We start from the raw sequence: 16,953 nt of genomic DNA, 5'->3' as shown, positions 1-16,953 counted from the left end.
ATTTTGAATTCATGTGTATCACCTTACACCTTTCTCAACTCGACCTTGAATTGCGGACCGATGCTAAAGTCTTTCAAAGCATAGGGTATGCAGCATCCAAATGTCAGAAAGCAAAATCTTCGGGGGGTGTTTCTTCACTATATTGTGAGTTACTGATGCAACCCTCGGAGAAGTATTTTAGCATTCACAGCAGAACAAGGTCGATCAACAATCTCAGTAAAAATGCGAGCCTGTCCACGTCACAGAGATAAAAACCTGACCTTTATTTTACAGGTGGAAAGTGTGCCCTTACTATGAGTGAAGAAATGATATCATCTGAAAAAAAAACAAGGAACTGTGCCGTGTAAATTTTCTGCTGTAGTAATGTTTCTTGCGAACCATAGCTAGTGCAGTCAGTCAAAAACTAGAGTCCCAATCTTTCACGTTGTTACACTGTATATGACGTTGATGCTATATACACGTCTAGGTACACACGGTCAAGTGCCGATGTAGTCTTGCTTTGCGGGGTCCACCGGTATCGATCTCTTCACTGTAACAGGCCCTCAACCAAGCACGAAACTGTCATCAACATATCATGGAGCGTATTGACATAATCATGCCCGGACAATTAACCGTCCATAATCCTCTCGTTACCCAATTCTGTGAGCAAACTAACTTCCTTACACTTCGCCACAAAAAACACATACAGATGGCGCTTTTCGCAACTCATTAGCAGGCGTTAATAGGTGTACGTGCTAGCATCGGCGAAGTTGTAATAATTCAGCCATTGATCTAGATTCTAAATCAAAATTTTCGTAAATGGAATTCGACTGGCGCACATCAAATGTACCCATGTCTTGGCTTTCGTCAGGAGTATCCTGGAGAGGGCGCGAGTCAGTATTTGCGATGCATCCGTCACTTTCATCTCTCATTTGATACTGAGGGTCAAGTATACGTATCTCCTTTAGACGGACAGCTTGTGTATCAGCTTTTTCATTATTCTCACATTGTCCACTATCCCTGCAAAGGTAAAAGATTGAAAAAATGTTGCTACCTCCGATATTTGCACAATCAAAGCGATTTCAACATTTGAACTAAAAATCTCTTCCCACTAAAAACAAATAACAAACAGAGAAAACGACCGAAACAACAAACGGAGACCCAAATGAACTGAAAATGCTAACATGTTTTAGTATATATTGCATTTGTCTGTAAATTTAAACCTTTGCCACATGTTTGCAACTTCATTGAAAGTGTTATGATCAACAACATGAACAATATGCACCATAGATCAATTCCGAAGGTCGTTAAGTATACAAATATGTAATTAGCTGAAATAAAAATACTGAATTTCTTTGACTGCTGTCATTATATCACCACTTGACATTTAGTGTAATTCCCTTTGTTCAAATCCTTCAAGCCATACATGCAAAACTGCGAAAACTCATTAGATATGCAAACTATATATTATCTGACTTGAAAATGCGAAAGGAGTTTCAATATTGTTTTAAAAGCTCCATAAGCTGTATCTTTTGGCTATTTTTTCAAAACTTTTATTTTGTTGTTTCCCTACACTTTGTGCATTGAATTCCTTAACTGTAATCTAATGCCAAGTATTAAGCATATCAACACAATCTCTATTAGTATAATCTACATTGTTGTTGTTGCAAATTGTATTCAAGTCCGGACTAGAATACATTTGTAAACAATTAACAATGATCAATTCACAAATACTAGCTGTGTTTACTAAAAGAATACTCGAAATTTCAGCATGACAAACGGATTAGGGTCAGACACGGTAGTTGATATACAGAAACAGAATACTGAAAAACTTGCCACAAGTTACAGCTTATGTCCCTTTAACTTAGTATCATCAATATACATAGCATGTTTCGCTAACTTTGATAAAGTAATTAAGTCAAGGTATATATCCCTAATAAAGAATCCCTAATAAAGAACATTCATTTAATATGCAGATTAGGAATCGGCTGGAAGTGAAAATACTTAATGACTTTGAATAATGTTGTATCGGAGTATCTTTTATGTACATAGAAAGTTTCATCAACTTTTGTCGAGTCAATTCAGATATATATCCCTAATAAGAAAGTTCATTAAATATAAAAATTAGGAATTGGCTGAAGTAAAAACACTACATGACTTTCAATAGTATTAAACTATAGTATCTTCAATATACATAGCGAGTTTCATCAACTTTGGTCAAGTCAATAAATTTCCAATCTCAACGTGACCTCTGGCGCGACACCAGGGTCTTAGCCCTGTATAATATTATGTACTACGAAAGAGTGATAAGTTTCCTACTGGCTGCTCTCGGCAGTACGAAGTTTGCCACCAGAAAGATACACAATGGAGCTTAAAAAAGGTATAAGAATATCTCAATCGGCCATATTTCTACCTTGTACACTTCGCTTCTACAAAAATTGCCGATAAAAATACAAAGAAATTTGATTTCAAGGGTCAAATATCTTAGTTAGTTAGTTAAGTTTATTATAGTGACATGAGATATCAGTGGTTCAAAAAGAATACAATTCAGCATAAGGTTAACACCTCCCAGCCCAATGGGCTTATATGTCACTTTTAAGACAATTCAAAATATAGGTCACGAGGGCATTGTAAGCGGAAAACAATACCCTTTTAAACATTCTTTAGCAATATTTTCAGGACCGATAATACAGACGTGTGTACGCGTCAGACAGCGCCTACATTGGAAACCAATAAGTGGTTCCTAAATTCAGTACTTGGGCATTTGCACGAGACAAAAAGCATGTTACAGATGGATGAGAGTCAAGTCAGAGTTACACACTGACATTTTAATATGAATTGGCTTACAACCAAACCTCGAACTTACCTCTTCCTAGTCAGTATAGAGCATAGGCTTATTGATAGTACTATAAGTACAACGAATAGGGTAAGGCCAAAGACAGACCCAAGATTAAAACCTGAAAGATAATTCCGGTGGCATTATTATAGTTCATAATTTACTTAGAAAGGTATTCGACAAATTGACATGGTTCATCAATATTGCTAAACTTGACAATATTTAAAAGCCAACAACTAGGATAAGAGCGAACTGTCGCTGGATAACGTGATTATCGTTGTTCTGATATGACGAGAAAACGTTATCTTTTTGATTGAATAGTTACAATATATGAGCAATGGATAACATTATATTTGTTGAAAATAAAGGTTAATGTTAAACGTACCTATAGAAAGTCCTGATCCGGTATCCTGAGTTGTTTGCAAGGAATCTGTTATAAAGACAATGTGAACACATCAGAGAGTCTTGCTAATACTAGTCATGTAACAATTGCTAGAGTCAATGGTACCATGGTGTGACCCTTTCCTATGGATAACTAGACAAGTGACAATGATTGGGTGTGGCTTATTAGGTATACATGCCTTCATTCGTATATACGGAGATACATATACCCATGTACATCCACAACCAGGACAGATAGGCCGGTAGGACGCACGTACAAACACAGAGACATATTGATACAGCCAGGTACATATTGGACACGCAGATACATAATTAGACATATAAATGATTGTATAGATGCAAGCATGTATATGCATAGCGACATACATACATACATGCATGATACATACATACTTACGTACATACATACATACATACATACATACATACATACATACATATATATTATATACATACATACATACATACATACATACATACATACATACATACATACATACATACATACATACATACATACATACATACATACATACATACATACATACATACATACATACATACATACGAGAAAGACAATTAAGAAAGATATTTACCAGTTTTTTCTATCATGATTATTGATGTGCTCGGATAAGCTGCGCTATAAGCCGCTGAAAAAATAAAATACAGTGTCAGACTTGGGTCAAACAATTAATAACTGTTCTGAAAATGTTGCAAATTATACATATCGTTGATTTTCTTGACAAGTGCAGCGACGGCCAGTTCTGTCAATTCAAGTTTTTAAAAACATCAGGGCAGGATCGTCAAAAGCAAACAACCATGGCTTCTACATGCATGAAATGCCAACCTTTGGACTGGCAAACAGTGATAATTTAATAACAGACATAGCACAGAAAAACCTCTGACTTTTAATTAATTTTCGATGAGAGTTACGAATGGTATCATATTCTCACCCATGCATTGTGGCAACGATGCGTTCCACTCTCCGTTATGGCATTCGACAGATGAGTAGGTAGAATTGACCACATAGCCGGGCTCACACACGACTGTCACAATGTCACCGCTACAATATAGACAAATGCTATCTGTGTCAGCCCTACCATTGTCTACTTCATCCGGGACCTCACATCGAACTTGTCCTGCATTAATATCACGTAGAGGAAGTGTAGACTTACATGATTTTAACATCTCTAGGACCAATTATAGGGATACAGAAGTCGGAATGTTAACATTGCATCAAAGGTGCAATGGTGATTGATGAAAGTTAAAACATGTCTGTCATAATCTATATCGTATAATTTAAATGTTCCTGCTAAGACGATGAAATGCATCTAGATATCGTGCACGAAATACATTGTTCGTAAGCAAGAAACTCGCACAGGCACAGTTCCGACGACTGTTTCCCTTTTAAGAAAACGTCGTGTTTTACATGAGGGCCCGCTTAGCTTTCGAAACTTTTAAAGAGGGAACACAATATTTGCCAACATTTTGCTGTTCATGTTTTGTCTAGAGTTACGGCGCCGGGTGACAGCGTTACAGTGGAGCACAACTAATCCTTGACCTTCAGAAAAAAGTTACAGCTAGATGATTATTTCATTTACAGCAACGATTCTGACAATATTTTGATTGGGGTCACTCTGTCTAACATTCTCTAAGTCATAGACCCTCGAGTTTTTCTCGACGGTCTATGTCTAAGTTAACAAGATATTGCAAGGAAAACTGTTTGTGATTATGACGACGCCGATGGTGATGCTGGTGGTGATGCTGATGATGGTGATAATGATGATGATTATGGTGATGATGATCATCATCATCATCATGTGAGGATAGTGATGTTGTTGGTGATGTTGAAGACAACGGTGGTGACGTAATCTATTTGAATCTTATCACACTGAAACAAGCATGATGCCAAGCTCACCTGATAAATCAATGGCAAATACGCCACAGCCATTGCTTTCGTTGATCCTGTTCAACTGAATAAATACTTCTTCGGAACGAGAGTAAATTGTTGACGTTGGAGGCGACATTTTATTGTACTGACCCAACACAGCCACACTGCCATTATACTCTTCAGCTACAATGACCTCAAAGCTTTCGTTAGAGAAGTTGAATATTGTGAAATCAAGACTGACATGGTCCTTGGCGGTTGTTATACTCCAAGAACAATTGGATTTGTAGTGGTAACATCCGGGAAACTCTGGTGAATATATCGTTCCGGTGTTCGTCGCGTACTTTCCTCCACAGGCTCCCATTTGAGCTGCGACGATGATGATGAAACGGAGTTTATATCGTTGTATTATCACTTCTACAGTGCATGTTTGCAAACAACAACAATGATAATTATAATAAAAACAACAGCAAAACAACAATAAAATAAAGCCATAATCAGGGACAAAACTCTTGCATGAAATATGATGTAACTGCATTAACTGTAAGTCAATGCTTGTCAGTACCGGTCTTGTACCAATTACAATGAATTAGAACAAACCTAGCCATATTCTGTTGAGTATCGTTAAAAGAAAAATCGGCATGCATATGATGTGGAAGTACCAATTCTGAAAGAGTCAATTTTTACCTTGAATTACCTTAATGGAAATGATTATTGGACCGGTTTAATGTCATATTGCATTGCTGTGTTATGGCACTATGTATTCAAATTGTAATAAAACAAAAAAATGCTGACTAAAAGCCGTTTGGTTAGTAACACAAAACACCCACATGCATGTGCATGACCTAGGGTATGTCCTTGTACAAAAAAAAATAAGGCAAGACATGTCTGAGTTACGGTTATAGACATGACTAAACTAAAAAGAAAATGGTTGAAGTGGCCGGATTGCAAAACAAATCGATATGAATATGTACAGCGTAAGGAGTATTTCACTTTGTGCAATAGTCACATATAAAGCATTTGTTTTCATTCTGCAAATGGGAAATGTTTGACCCTTTTGAAGTTATACATCGACATCATTTTGTACGCTCACTTTAGTGACTTTATGCAAGTATTCCATCTATTCTGAACACCACTGACACATTTAAATGCCAATATATAGCGTGTCTGGTCCCTTTTGCGTGTATTTAGACGTTGTATAAATCATGTTGTCTTCTTAGTTCTTACACGTCTTTGTGAAGGACTATTGGTCTGTGCTGTCCGTCCGTCTCTGCATCCGTGAGTCCGCCCTCAAGCGTTTCTCAGAAATGCCCTTAACGAATGCTGTCAAAGCTGGTACAATGACATAACACTATATAGCACATTTACTCGTCGAATTGTTTTGCGATATGATCCAATATGGCTGTCAAGCGACAATTTTGCTTCATTTTTTACCATGTCTACAGCAATAACAAGAGATGCTCGGACCACTCTCCTTCACGACAGGTACAAGGACATACTCTTATCAATTTGCCTCCTTTCATGATAAGATGGAATATGGACACAATGCGTCCCATGAGTTTTATTCTTTTAATGTCTAAAACCGTATTGAAAACAAGCCTGAACTAATTTCCTTTACAGTTTGTGAAAGGGCATAACTCTATGTTTGTATATGCAAGTCAACTTATTTCGATATACTATCAAATATGGCCACCTGGTGACAATTTTGTTTCATTTGTTCTTGTAGAGCCGTTACTAAGACATACATGCATTAATTTGTTTCGAAGTTGGTTCAGGGACATAACCCCAACTTGGTGTCATAAAAAAGTAAACATTGCCACAATTTAAGTGAAAGTCGTGATCCTTATATTAATATGAAAGGCACCGCCAATCAAGATATCATGACGTAATTCTGAATATGGTCCAAACTTTATGTAACAGTGTATATTTAGCCATGCTCGATGAGAGTTGTACATTTAACTTGATTTTACGTTAATATAAATTATATAACTGTTCACTGAATGTTTAATCTTTTCTGGTTGCAAGCAGAGTACAGATTGTGTGCAGTTGACTTGTATTGCATCATGTTATAACATAATTAGTCAATCAACATAGACAAAATTTCATATCAAGCAACATTCACGAAAAAAAAATAAAAAAGAGCGAATTTCCCTTTAAAAGCCAAGTCTTAAAACATAAGTTGTAAAGACATATTTATAAGCACTAAATTTTCATAAGTCTAAAGAGAGAAAACATTTTTTAAAACACAATATTTTTACCCTACGCTTAGATCTGGCACGGGTATAAACTCAAAACATTATCCAATGATCCAATGATCCACTTGAAACCTCGAGAAGCACTTGTATACATGTCGATTTTGAAGAAAAAGATGATGTGCAAAGAATTAAATTTGTGTTATACTTTCATGATATTAAGAAACCCGGGACGAGTTTAAAAGAAATGTAAAATAGTTTCTGAGAAAACCTAAACAGTTATAAAAGAACTACATTTATAAAAGAAGATATTGGGTGACTTTGATTAAATAGGGAAGGTGATTGGTTCAACGTGTTTACATGTTAGTGACGGGACAAAAGGTCCCTCCCTTACACGTTCCGATTTCAGTGAATAAATAAAGTTATAGATAAGAAGCTGTTTGCATAAAATTATTGCTTCAGTAATGGCGCCATACATGTGCAAGTTGTCATTCACCTGGCAATTGGTAAAAATGTGTTGCGGGTATGCATTAAATAAACATACCCAACAGATGCTACTGAAAGTTGTTGTCTAAAATGACATTGATACTTTACATACATTCATATACCCCGTAGTTAGGGAAGGTCCCGCCACATGCGTGGTCGTCATCGCCGCTACAAGCTGTTCCGCATATGGCGTTGCTTCCACGTTCAAAGTCTTCGATGTCAGAATTCACGCATTTGCATGTTTCTTTTAGAACAGCGCCGAATCTATAATCGCGACAAAACTCGAGACATTCTTGTATGGTGAGTTGGTCGTCATCTTTATTATTTTCGCCTTTAAAGTCCCCTAAGTTATAGCAACCTTTATAGCCATAATCTGAAAAAACCCATAGGCAGTTTTTTAGAAATCTGTCAATAGAAAGCATTCTCTTCAAACCTGGTTAATACAGAATCTTTAAAAAAATTACCAAGCAACGGGAGTGAGTTACACTATTCACTGAAACGCTGACTACAATGGTCCACAAATTTGCTAAGGTGCTTCTAAATATTGTACTTCAGCCTTTGTAGAATGTGATGCTAACTGTTAAAAGAGAAACTGTTTTTACATAAATCTGTATTGTGCTCATCTTTGTGTACTGTTTAGTTTTAATATGATCACAACTCATTAACATGCAAATCTCGTGATAAAGCTGAGGATCTTGTTTTTTTTAGAGTGTCTTTTAGGACACACAAAACTCTAGAAAGTATAGACTTGGACAAACTGTGAGTTACAAATGTTGATGGTCAGCAGCCGATCAGCGTTTAGACATAAAGTACTCCTCTCAGGATTTATAAAATGATTAAATACATACTGAGTAAATCGAACACCTGACATTTTACTTACCTGTCATTATGTTTCACGTACCTGAAAGGGGCTTTTCATAAATATATTTCACCATATTTCGTCATCATGATGTTATATTAAATGTTTTGTCATGTATATAAAATATATTGTAAAAGTTATTTCACTCCATCAACAACAACAACAACAACAACTATCATCAACATCATCATCATCATCATCATCATTATCGTCATCATCATCATGAATATACTATATCTACACAATACGGAACTTTACTCGATGTTGATGCAAACGATGAGTATTATCACATCATTTAAAAGCACATTGATTTCTGCAAATTTTTAATATTTCTTTCGTAATTTGTTTGTCTTAATGCGTGTGTCTGATTGACTAAAATAAATTTCGAAGAACTACTTACAGTTACAAGTTGCCTTTGCCTGTTTACATTTGCATTTTTTATTTGTAACGTTCACTGAATTATAATCGCATTCTGCCCACGAGTTCGCCCCTTCCGGACAATTGACATCATACACACAACCGGCAGGGACATTTCTCTCTTCGACTCTTGGACTTTTCACCCACATTGAACCGGCAGGAAACCCTGTCAAAGTCACAGAAAGAAAATTGTGTCGTCACTTTTTATTTTGGATGAATGCAGTAATACAAAATATTAAGAGATACAAATGCTCAAAGGTTCATGTATCTGATAAGAGAAGTTATGTTAATTAGAAAATTAATTGATTCAATCATGTTTCGTTGATATTGCATCTTTTTCTACCATCTGAAAGCTTCATAACACAAAACATCTCCACTGAACAAATATTGGAAAAATTTCCGACAAGGCAACCTTAAAAATTTACACCCGTGAATACAAGGTGACAGGCTGTCACCTAGATTTGACCCTCCGACTTTAATTTTTTAAAAATCCTGAGAAAATCCTGATAAAAATCAAGTTACTAACTTTCGATGATGAGCATACTGCTTACTGTTTAGAAAGAATAAAATGACTGGGCCTATGGTCAGGCAGTTTAAACATCTTTATCGATGGTGAGCCGTAATATCCTTATTTCCAAAAAATTGAAAACTCCAAAGGACGAGAAACGGCGCCAGAAGGCATTAATGATTTTAGTAATAGTAAGGCTAAAATAAATTGTACCTGATAGCATCATGTAGGTTTCGAACAAGTGACATCAAACTTCGGAGCGTAAAAATCTATAAATCGACTTCGGGTCGTAAAAATCATTGAAATTATTACCTAATTCGTTACATATAACATCTGCGCCATCGTTGTTCAACCCATCACTGCACACTGGCATCCATCCAACATCCTTCAGATGTACAGACACTCTTCCTTCATATGGGGTCTGTCCTCCCTCTAGCCTAAATATTTCTTGAAGGAAGAGGCATCATGTTTAATCACACTGTGATTTCAAGCATTACTTATCAAAATTCAGTGAATGAAAAAATGATGTTAGAAGATAATGTAATGTAAAGTTTTATGATAATTGAATGCCAAAGTAGGCGCCGTACATATTTCCAATACTTGCAGGGAGAAAGCTATATTTCAGTACATCAATTTCGTGTTTCCCCTTTTCACAAATGCGACTGTGTGGCCTAAAGACATAAATTACATTATAAACTTATCAGCAAAACCTAGGTAAACGCTACTTGACGTACAGAATTTGACAGTTGATCTGTTATGGGTGACTGAATGATGACAGCCCAGTGAGCCAATTTTTTTGAATTCACCTCGGGGACAGACATTCGGGCGCTCATTTTTCTTCAATAATGTTCTGGTTTACCGCTTGTTGGGGTTCATTTTAAAGCTCTTAGTGTAGGAAATTTTCCCTGTCTTAGTTTTTCGAAAATCTGAAATTTTGTTTCCTCTTAGAGTTATCACAGGGGTGGCGGCCATTTTGGATTTCAAATACCGGTAAATATTAAGTAATTTGTTTCCCTAGGAACAAACTTTGCGCGTGACCACCGATTTTTATTTTTGATTCAGTATCAGAATGATTGAAAGATTCATTGACAAAAGTTTGATAAAAAGTTTAAGTCTTTTACTTTCAAGGCGCATATTACCTTAGTGAGGAACCAAATCGATATTATTTCCACCTCGTAGCTTTTGATTTAAGAGGGCTTAAAAACAAACAAACTAAAACAAACAAACAAACAAACAAACACACATTGAAAAAAACATTAGCACGGTTGTCGTCTGATAACTATTTGTCCATGCTTATTGGAAATCTCCTTTACTAAATGTTAATAAAATAGGTGATAATCATCAGCTACGCCAAGCCACAATCTATTAATTACAGCCAATACCGGTACAAGGTATCTTTAGTTGACGCTGGAGAATACCCTCTCTCTGACTTGAAATAAGTTCGCATCAAATAAATCAATAAACCGAAACTTGTATCGAAACAGTTTACGTTAGTTCCTGTAAGGTTAACAGGTCACCAAAGCGACTGCCTAAACACTGTGCCTGTAATGTAAACAGTACAGTTCCATGGGTGTAGGCGATACGGCATTGAGTCAATCAGTATAGTATCTACATGTAACTTGACTGAACGCTAATTTGATCCGTTTGATAATAAAACTACTTTATTTTTGTATGGGGCGGACCTTGGACCCATTCGATATCCTGGGGGCTGGTAAGATTTTTGTAAAAAGATGTGTTTAACTAAATAGTAGGGGAGTAGAACAAGATATTGCAATTGACAAAATGCAAATAAAATCTTATAAAGTTAAAGCTACTGTCCCTTTAAAAGATCCCCAAAATTGCCTATCAAAACATCGTCACTGTAATATATACAGTTCATTGGAAACCCATTTGAGTCCCGTCAACATCGCAGTAGACATTACGTCAGTGAGTTAATCCGTATTCTCATCTAATTAGGCAGAAATGTATTCCCTGTTCGCTCCTTTCCATAATAAAAGCTACTGTACCAATACTTGTCTAGGTGGTGGACCATTTATTATCCGGGGTTTGGGAGATTTAAGGGGGAAAACGATTCCAATTCAAAAATAAGTCATCCACACATGGCAAGAAAATAAAAAAAGACTGAGAGTAGACACTTGATAAATATATAAACAAAAAAATAAAAAATGAATTAACAAATAAATAAATAAATAAATAAATAACGCACGGATAGTTACTTCTGTCATTACTGGCATGTCCTACACGTTCCCCGGGCCCCCATTTTCATATCATGTGATTTCATTGCATTGTTTCAGCAGATCTTTTGACTCGTTATAAATGAAAATTACGACTCATACTTGTCCTTTTGCAGATGGATGCGTGGGCGGACAAAAAAAAAAGATTCCCTTCGAAGGTAAGATAGAAAAGCTGGCCAAGTCGAAATATATTCAAAGAGAAGCTGGAGGAAAATATGGTGCTTCCCTATCCATCCACCAAGCACCCAAAGAATACTAAATGGCCTACCCCAAAGAAAACTCTCACTAACACAGCAACAACAGGAAAGCAAAAGATGGTACCCTTAGTTTCGGAAGGTAAACTCTAGGGTATCTAATCTCGTGGCGTACTTCTTATACATATCTTTCTGATTCCCAACAGGCTTAAAGTCTGATCGCTTTTACAACTGACAGGTCTCATCCGTTGAGTCCCACCTTGAAAATATAGCATTGTACTTTAGGTATTGCCAACATATAATGATCTCACGGTAGAATGCGCCTCGGGTACAGATATTCGGACTCTCTAAGTTTTACAATTCTTTTCTGATCTACCACTGGTTGACGTTCATTTTAAAGCTATTGGTGTAAAAAAAAACTTTTCACCGGCTTAGGTTTTTCGAAAATCCAAAATTTAATTTTTCTCCGTATAGTTAACACAGGGACGCCGGCCATTTTGAATTTCAAATATAAAATAAAATAAAAATAAACTTTTATGTAATTTGCTTCTCTAGTACCAGAATTTGCACCGAGACCTCCGATTTTTATTCTTGATTTTGAAAGAGAATGGTTAAAAGATTTCTTGAGGAAAGTTTGAGCAAAAGTTTAAGTCTTTCACTTTCGAGGCACGAACTACCTTAAGCATAGTTTTTAGCTCTGATAAAGGTAATTATATCATAAGTAATGCAGAATGCTCACTTTGTTACCCCTAATTACATTTTCAGTGCATCTCTGATATTCATGACTCTCATATTTAACGGAAACTGAAGTGGTTTAGGGGCATGCACATGTGTGCTTAGGGTAAGCTAGAGCAAAACAATCTCAGCAGCTTTGACCAGACTGACTTTGTCCATTAGTATACTGTGTATCAACCTGAGATCCTGAAACTTCAGTTTCATTTTTCTGTCATACACAGAGATCACGTTAATTCCAGGTACTTATCAGTCGTGAATGAATTACAGAGATAACTCTAAAACTATTAGCAAAAAAAGATGTATTTATTACTTGGTCTATTTCACGGTACACGCTCTTTGTAGTAAACAGTGATCGTCATGATAATTTCTACGTGTTTTTCATTTGTACGCTATAGCGAATGACGTAGCAGCGCGTCATCCCTTCACTGCAGCGTCGTACTTTTTTGTTCAGCATTTAATCGCACATATAAATGGGGCAATTTATAAGCGATATAATATTCTACCTCGCGGTAGACATGCGTGATGGAATGGAAAACTATTCTGAATCGCTCATGTTTAACTTGAGGTTCGAAACTCTGGAAGATTTGGAGCGTTTCTGGCAGAACTATAAATCTGGTATGATTTCTTTCCTTGATGGTCGTTAGGCGGCAGAAATCCAAGGCAAGCCCGAGACATTTCATACATTATTAGGCATAGCATTCAGAAAGGAAGAAACAGTGCACAAAATCACTAATAATGTAATTTAGCATACTTACTATGATTTGCAGACACAGCCGATACATAGAATAAAAGCAAAAGGAGTTTTGAAATAGTAATCCACGGTGCACTCATGACTTACACAACCAGTACGTCAGGTAGTTCGTCTCAAAGTCGTTTATGTAGGTATTCAACGGTACAGCAAGCTAAGCATGACGTGGTACTGAAACACTCTGAAAGGCGTTGATTCGATAGCTAGTTTCGAATCGCTGGACAGGAAATATCACCTCAACATCGGACGGAAGTGAAGCAATAAATGTGACAGAGACCCTAAACGTGGGTACGGATAATGACGAAAGTCGAGGGAAATTCGCCCGATGTCTCTCGGCTTCTGAGATACTGTAGGGCTTGTGATTCACATGAGGAGTTCCCGAGGATGGGGCGTCTGTAAACGGTAGATCTTACGGTTTGCACGCAAAAATATTTTGTTTTGGCTTTCCTCTCGCCTATAAATAAACGTTAAGGTCAGGGCGGAGTCTGTTATTTCCATTATATTAGTAATCGAACCCGAGAAAACCGTCAAAATTTACGAAAATTTCCCACGCGAAAGACAATGGGTCCCAGAGCTTGTCAGTGAGAGCAACGCACGGCCAAAATTTTTGTAAATCCGACAATTTTTTTTTTTTTTTGGGGGGGAGTGTCTAAACTTGGCCAAGAAGTGCTCCATTTTCTTTTGTGATTGCTTGCGATCTTTGTGCAAATCATAATTTTCGTTTTAGCTGTAAAGTTATGATGTTTACGATATTATTCATATTCACAGGCATGTAAGCACCATTACTGTCATGTGGTGCAGCTCGAGCAATTAAAATGCGACGGACAGGGCATGGTAATGTAATTGCCATTATTTTATAGTTTTGGCGATGCCGGTAACTTTGTAGATGCAGAAAACATCCGGGCCACAATGCTGGATATACGAATACATTATCAGTAATAATCTGAGGGTATGACGTCACAAAATTTACTTGTATTGACAAGGCTATAATATATGTGTCATTTTTTTATTTTATTAAACCTTATTTAACGAGGGTAGCCTGGTAAGCTTCAGTAAAGATGCTTATCTTCCCCAGGGCCCTCAATTAAACATAAACTCATTCAAAGCAGAATACATGAAACATGACAATCAAAGCTATCAAAATACAATGCAGAGAAATAAAAGGTGGCCCATAGGGGTTGTTTACATGTCCGTCCCCTGGATTTGGATAGAGGTGTGTTGGTCTTTGCATGGATGAAAAAAATGGTATCAACACAGGTTTCTTCTTGCTATTGTTTATTTTATTTTAATACGTGTGACTGTGATATGTATTGCCAATAAAGATTTATACTGCCAACCTTTGATGTCTTGGTCTTGTGTTAGCAGTGGTTTTGCAAAGATTTCTTTTTCTCCTTCTCTTTGTCACGTCCTTTGACAATCTTACGCCAAGTTTCTGTGTGCTAAAGAAAACAAGTCTTAAGGAACTCATGGTAGCCACAGCATTGCAATACTTCAACTTGACTATTCGACAATTGGTGAACTCTTTGTCAAGCCCGATATCGTATCCTTAAAATTTGAAAATGTATATTATTCGGCTGCACCGTTACACCGTTCTTCTTGCTTGAGTATCACAACGATACACAAGACGTTTGTTGAAACAAAATTCGTGTAAGCAATTGGTCCGGAGTGCAATGCGTGACAAAATGCGCAAGCCTCTAGTTGAGCGCATTGTGCCGAATAGAAAGGGAAACCCGCTTACGGAGAGTTATCTGATAATTATATATATATATTAGATATATATTAATTTATACAGCAATTTTATATATCTATATATATATATATATATATTATATAAATGGTGTTCTATTGCACGAAAACAATTTTATCAAAACTAAAATGCTCACTTATAATTAAAATGTACAGGGGTTTGTGCATTATGTGAGAAATGAGACGAGTTGTATCCCCGATTTGCTGACATGTCGAATTTGTGAAGGACTAATGATATATTGTAAGCATTTTCTTCTATATTTTATTCTTAATATTAGACACGCGTGTTTACTACCAACATTACAGTACAATGTATATCTTATCATCAAATTCAGTCTCTTTCCAATAAGTATATTTTACATTTCATGTTGGTGTCCGACTAATACAATTTAAACTGGTTGGCTGAATAGATAAACGAAAATGTCCTCTTAATATAAAGAAAAAATAACAATAGAAATTTCACGATCTCGCACATTTTATGGCCAATTAAGCCAGCAGTTGACATCAAATTTAGTTTAACGTTCAGGAAGCGAGTGACAGCGCCCTCTCAAAACATAATTTTTTCAGTAATCTTAATTCGATTTTGTGCCAGCAAATTCTACCATGCTTAGCTTTAAATCCACTGACTGCAATCTCAGAATGCAATTTCGCTGCGTAGGCAAAGACAACAAAGGAGTTTCACGTGTGAAACAAATGTCCATTATCAAAGGAAACACGTCGTACTTATCCTGCAAGAACACATATGTAGAAATCTTTCATTTTTGTCTCACCACTTTGGGAAAGATTATAGATTCTGAACAAGTGCATACTTTGTTTTACATCGAATGTAAAATACAGTATTTAAGACTTACAAAGAATAAAAGTTATCACTCTTTTCTCCCTGAGGATTCATTTCTTGTGTTTCTTCCAGTAATCAGCTTCAACGCCTGTTTGCCCTGCTTTCGGATATTCAAATCTTCACGATACTGTAACTCGTTATGCAGTGTACCATCGTTTGTCATCCGTGTTCAAGGCTAGCTTTAAAATAATATTTTCTTCGCGAAACTGCAAAGGAATTCGATTTGGGGATTTCATACTCAGAGCTTAAGTAATACGCTGTCGCTTAAAATTCTTCCGATATAACGTCATTAAAACCAATTCCCAATATTACGTTCAAGTCGAACAAAATTAGGGTGACCCTTTTATTTTTCTGTTTCTCATCTCCAGATGAATACTCGGGCAGGGCGGGCGGTCGAAATAAAAAAAAACAAGTACCAAAAACAAATTTCTTTTTGTTTCAGTTCAATCTTCTGTCTATTTAGTCTCTACAATTTTTAACTACAGAAAATCGTGTACTTGTTTCAGTTCAATGGTCTGTCCATTCAGTCACTGCAATTTCTTGTCTTTCACTTCAGTGTTCTGTGCTCTCTGTCCTTTCAGTCCGAGTCGCCGCAATCTCACAATTTGATGATGAGGGTGCTGTTGCTAGGATGATGGCCTCATAGGCGGCGAAAATAAAAGAGTTTTTTATTTTCATGTCGGAGCTAAAATTTACGGTCGGACGGGAGATGAGAGACACAAAAATAAAAATGTCGCCTTAAGTGGGTTGTTAGAAAGAGTTTTGCAAATCTCCTTTTTATCACAGTTAACATGTTGTACGACTCGGAAGTCCCTTGATTCCTGGGAGTTCTGCAAGTCCTATCAACACACACTCCTGTCGATGTAGATAATAAAAGCGATAATTGCTTTA

At 36.5% G+C, this 16,953-nt stretch overlaps 1 protein-coding gene across 1 annotated transcript; it reads right to left on the bottom strand.

The window, feature by feature from the left end:
• Nucleotides 1–244: 244 nt before the first annotated feature.
• Nucleotides 245–6,449, bottom strand: LOC139125860 (uncharacterized). The gene is made up of 6 exons (XM_070691957.1): nucleotides 5,136–6,449; nucleotides 4,171–4,356; nucleotides 3,814–3,867; nucleotides 3,201–3,245; nucleotides 2,846–2,936; nucleotides 245–999 (listed from the first exon to the last, which is right to left on the bottom strand). The coding sequence occupies exons 1-6, from the start codon at nucleotides 5,641–5,643 to the stop codon at nucleotides 735–737; spliced, it is 1,149 nt and encodes a 382-aa protein (XP_070548058.1). The 5' UTR covers nucleotides 5,644–6,449; the 3' UTR covers nucleotides 245–734.
• Nucleotides 6,450–16,953: the final 10,504 nt, after the last annotated feature.

The sequence above is a fragment of the Ptychodera flava genome (assembly GCF_041260155.1).
Source record: "Ptychodera flava strain L36383 chromosome 3 unlocalized genomic scaffold, AS_Pfla_20210202 Scaffold_26__1_contigs__length_13983176_pilon, whole genome shotgun sequence".
NCBI classification, from domain to species: domain Eukaryota; kingdom Metazoa; phylum Hemichordata; class Enteropneusta; family Ptychoderidae; genus Ptychodera; species Ptychodera flava.
Note: the sequence above shows the minus strand (reverse complement) of the source record. Positions and strands in the feature narration are given on the sequence as shown.

Excerpts from the sequence above, each read along its gene's own strand:
- LOC139125860 (XM_070691957.1), bottom strand. The coding sequence starts at position 5,643 with ATGCAGTTACATCATATTTCATGCAAGAGTTTTGTCCCTGATTATGGC. Across the intron at positions 2,937-3,200 it reads CGGATCAGGACTTTCTATAG|GTTTTAATCTTGGGTCTGTC; the intron begins GTACGTTTAACA and ends ATTATCTTTCAG. Across the intron at positions 1,000-2,845 it reads TCTATACTGACTAGGAAGAG|GGATAGTGGACAATGTGAGA; the intron begins GTAAGTTCGAGG and ends TTACCTTTGCAG.